Below are 3,528 nucleotides of genomic sequence, written 5' to 3'. Positions count from 1 at the left end.
GTTCACAGAGACACGTGGCAGAAGAGCAAGGCGGATGAAATTTCATTGTTTTCATCCGGTGGAAAACAAGAGTTTTCCTTATGCTAAAGGGATCCCCGAACTGAATGAGATATACCATGTAGTGGGAAACACAAATTTAGACCACTTTCAGGTGTTGATTGTGTTTTTCTATTCGTTTATAATCCTTAAGAAGTGCTCACGGAATGGGAAGCACAAATTTAGACCACTGTCAGGTGTTGATTGTATTTCTCTATTCATTTAGACACCGATAGCTCTTCTCGTGTGACTGAAGGAAGGTTCATTATGTGTGGCACTAATCTATTTTTATCTTCTAATTAGAGCGGGATTCGTTCCAATTAGGAAGTTAAGCGGATTCAGGCGGGCTATCGATCTAAATATGATGCCTGCTTCTTCCTTGATGTTATGACATCTCGATCATTGCCTTGTTTTTTCCAGTAAACGGAACAAATGGCTCACCCTGCAGCAATCAAACTCACCAAGCGACCGTAGGCTCTTCCAGTTCCAGCAGCATGATATCACACATTGAGCTTCCAGAGGTATAATATATCGCAGCCAATTACTCAACTGTTGCCAACAGCCAGTGTTTCATTTGTGGTAAATTAGTTACTCCTTCCGTCCTAAAAATTCATGCATTTTTAGGTTTCCAATCTTAAGTTTGATCAGAATTTATAATACCAATAGGCATCATTAAATATATTTTCATATTGTACATCAGTTTGGTGTCAGTAAGATAGTCTGACTTAGGAGTTAGGATAAAGCTAGACGAGCACTTATTTGGGAGTGGAGGGAGTATTATTTATTGCACGGATTTTATTGGAGGGCCTAAAAAACACAACCTACATATTTGAACTTTTATTGATATCTATCTACCTACATCCTTGATCTTTTATTGGTATCTAACTTTCACTAATTAGCAAATATATATGGTAACCTTTTGCTACTTGTACATCTTGTGCAGGATATCTCGCGGCACATATATTCCTTGTTGACAATGCGAGATGCAGCTCGCACAACATGTGTGTCTCAGAGATTTCTACATTTCTGGAGGTGCTTCCCCAAGCTGGTATTCAATCCGGAAACTTTGGCCGTGGGCAGACAACCTTTTTTTCGGGGTGGAGATAGAGGCAAGTATATTTTCAGGAAAGCACAAGAGGTGCTTGAGAACCACTCAGGCATTGGAGTGAAGACGCTCAAGCTTCACCTCTCCACCTGTTGCAAGAAAGACATCGACACCAGCCTTCTGGCTGGCTGGCTCCATGCCTTTGTGAAGCCCGGAATCGTCGACCTCGCTGTGTTGCTGCCTGATTGCTATGCATCTGAATACAGCTTTCCATACTCGCTTCTGTTAAATGATGATGTGGCCAACAGCAGAATGCCCTCAGTTCTTAAGTCTCTTTACCTCGGCTCATGTGGCTTCCATCCCACACCCACAGACGACCCAAGGATGCTTGCTTTCTCTTGGAGCTTATCGAGACTGCGATTGTGCAAGGTCGGTGTCACTGGGAATGAAATATGGTTTTTTCTTTCTAGCTGCTTCTCTCTAGAGCGGCTGGATCTCTCAAACTGCGACATGATAACCTACCTGAAGATACCCCATGTTCTACGGAAGCTCAAAACAGTGTGGGTGAGAATGTGCAGAGAGCTGGGGGTGATCGAAAGCCATGCTCTGAAGCTCTCCACCTTTAGCTACGAAGGACGGCGGTTGTCGAGATTCACACTCGGAGACTCATTGGAGACGGAGGAGTTGGACATGCACGCCGCACACATGCAGGACATGCTCCAGTATGCAGGCAGCAATTTGCCATCCATTGCACCAAACCTTGAAACGCTTGTGCTGTGAACATTTCATGAGGTAAGTACGACCCACATTAAAATTATATGGTGGATGTGCAACTATGTAGATGATAGAATCATAAAAATGGGAATCAATATTATGATGATGATGTTTGTTATTTTTAGAAGCTGAAGGCACCTGCAATGACCGACACATTTAAGCACCTCAAGCATCTCGTTATCTGCCTTGGTGAATGTGGTGAATTCTGCACAGGCTATGACTTCCTTTGTCTGGCTTCTTTTCTTGATGCTTGTGTTGCGTTGGAGACTTTCATCTTACGTGTAAGTGCTTCTTGATCATCTCCTCCATATGTTTAAGAACATTTACATGCGTCTTATCAATAGGTTAATGGCTTGCCCATTACAAACGATGATGTTTGTAATGGTACATAATAGATTGAAATAAATCTGCTACCAGCATCAGATTTTTTTATTTCTTATGAACAACAAATTAATCCTAGAAATACATTCATGTCTGCAGATTGAAGATGGTTTCGGATGGTACAAGAAGTACCTTATTTACGGGAAACCAGATGAAAATCCATTGTAATCCAGGATAGAGCTCCCCGGATTCTATCAGGGCGGCCTTGTAAACCTTAGGAAGGCGACCATCACAGGCTTCTGCTCTGCCAAGAGCCTTGTCGAGCTAATTAACATACCACATCCTCGAGCGGGCGGCATCCTCGTTGCAATGCCTCGTCCTGGACACCTCCCCCGGCTACGACAGAAATTTGTCCACCTTCGACAGGTGCTTGCCGATGTGCATGAAAGCTCTCCGGGATGCTGAGAAGGAGCTCGCTGATGTAAGGCGATACGTCGAGCCAAAGGTCCCTGACGGTGTTGAGCTGAAGGTTCTTGGGCCCTGCAGCCAGTGCCATTACATGGATGCCAAAGCTATGGAGGAGGCAGAATCGAAAACTGGACAGAGGTTTTTGCAGCGTCAAGAAGATGGCAGCATTGCCTTGGTTTTTGTTCGGCCAAGGAGCTAATATGCCGATGTTAAACTCTACGTATGTTTGACCTATAATTTTCTTATTAAAGTTCAGTCACTACATGTGTAAAATGTTGTTTTCTTTCGAAAGATGGGTGTTAAATGTTCTGTTATCTCCTTTTTGCGATGGTTAGGGTCCCTTTGATTCAGAAGAATAAAAAAATCGCAGGAATAGTAAAAACATAGGATTGCGATGTCATGCTCATCTGAATCATACTCCCTCCGTTCCTAAATATCGGACTTTCTAGAGATTTCAACAAGTGACTATATATGGAGCAAAATTGTTGAATCTACGCTCTAAAATATGTCTATATACATCCGTATGTGGTAGTCCATTTGAAATCTCTAAAAAGACTTATATTTTGAAACGGAGGAAGTACATGATTTTGGTTTGTTTGGTTGGATTCTTTCAAGAGATTTGAGTGCATGCTAAAATTCCGAAAGGTAATACAAACGAATTCTTCGAAAGAATTTTGAATAGTTGACCATCTTTGAATAGTTCCTAGTTTTCTCTTTCCAAAAAGATTTTTTGCATTTTTTATTAGATTAGGTGAGGTTGCAAGACCATTTGATGATAGCAATCCTGGGTAACATGGTAGGTGCTCCAACAATGATGCCTCCAGAAATGGGAATGATGACAAACGAGCATTGTCGTTGCTCGACCAAACCACTGAGGCTAGATC

At 42.3% G+C, this 3,528-nt stretch overlaps 1 protein-coding gene across 1 annotated transcript; it reads left to right on the top strand.

The window, feature by feature from the left end:
- Positions 1–468: 468 nt before the first annotated feature.
- On the top strand, positions 469–2,801 carry LOC119327861. The gene is made up of 4 exons (XM_037600936.1): positions 469–557; positions 980–1,873; positions 1,981–2,136; positions 2,336–2,801. Exons 1-2 carry the CDS (start codon positions 531–533, stop codon positions 1,859–1,861), a joined length of 909 nt encoding a protein of 302 aa, XP_037456833.1. The 5' UTR covers positions 469–530; the 3' UTR covers positions 1,862–1,873; positions 1,981–2,136; positions 2,336–2,801.
- Positions 2,802–3,528: the final 727 nt, after the last annotated feature.

The sequence above is a fragment of the Triticum dicoccoides genome, chromosome 7A (assembly GCF_002162155.2).
Source record: "Triticum dicoccoides isolate Atlit2015 ecotype Zavitan chromosome 7A, WEW_v2.0, whole genome shotgun sequence".
In the NCBI taxonomy this organism is placed as follows: Eukaryota; Viridiplantae; Streptophyta; class Magnoliopsida; order Poales; family Poaceae; genus Triticum; species Triticum dicoccoides.
The sequence above is the reverse complement of the archived record's forward strand: the minus strand, read 5'-3'. Positions and strand labels throughout refer to the sequence as shown.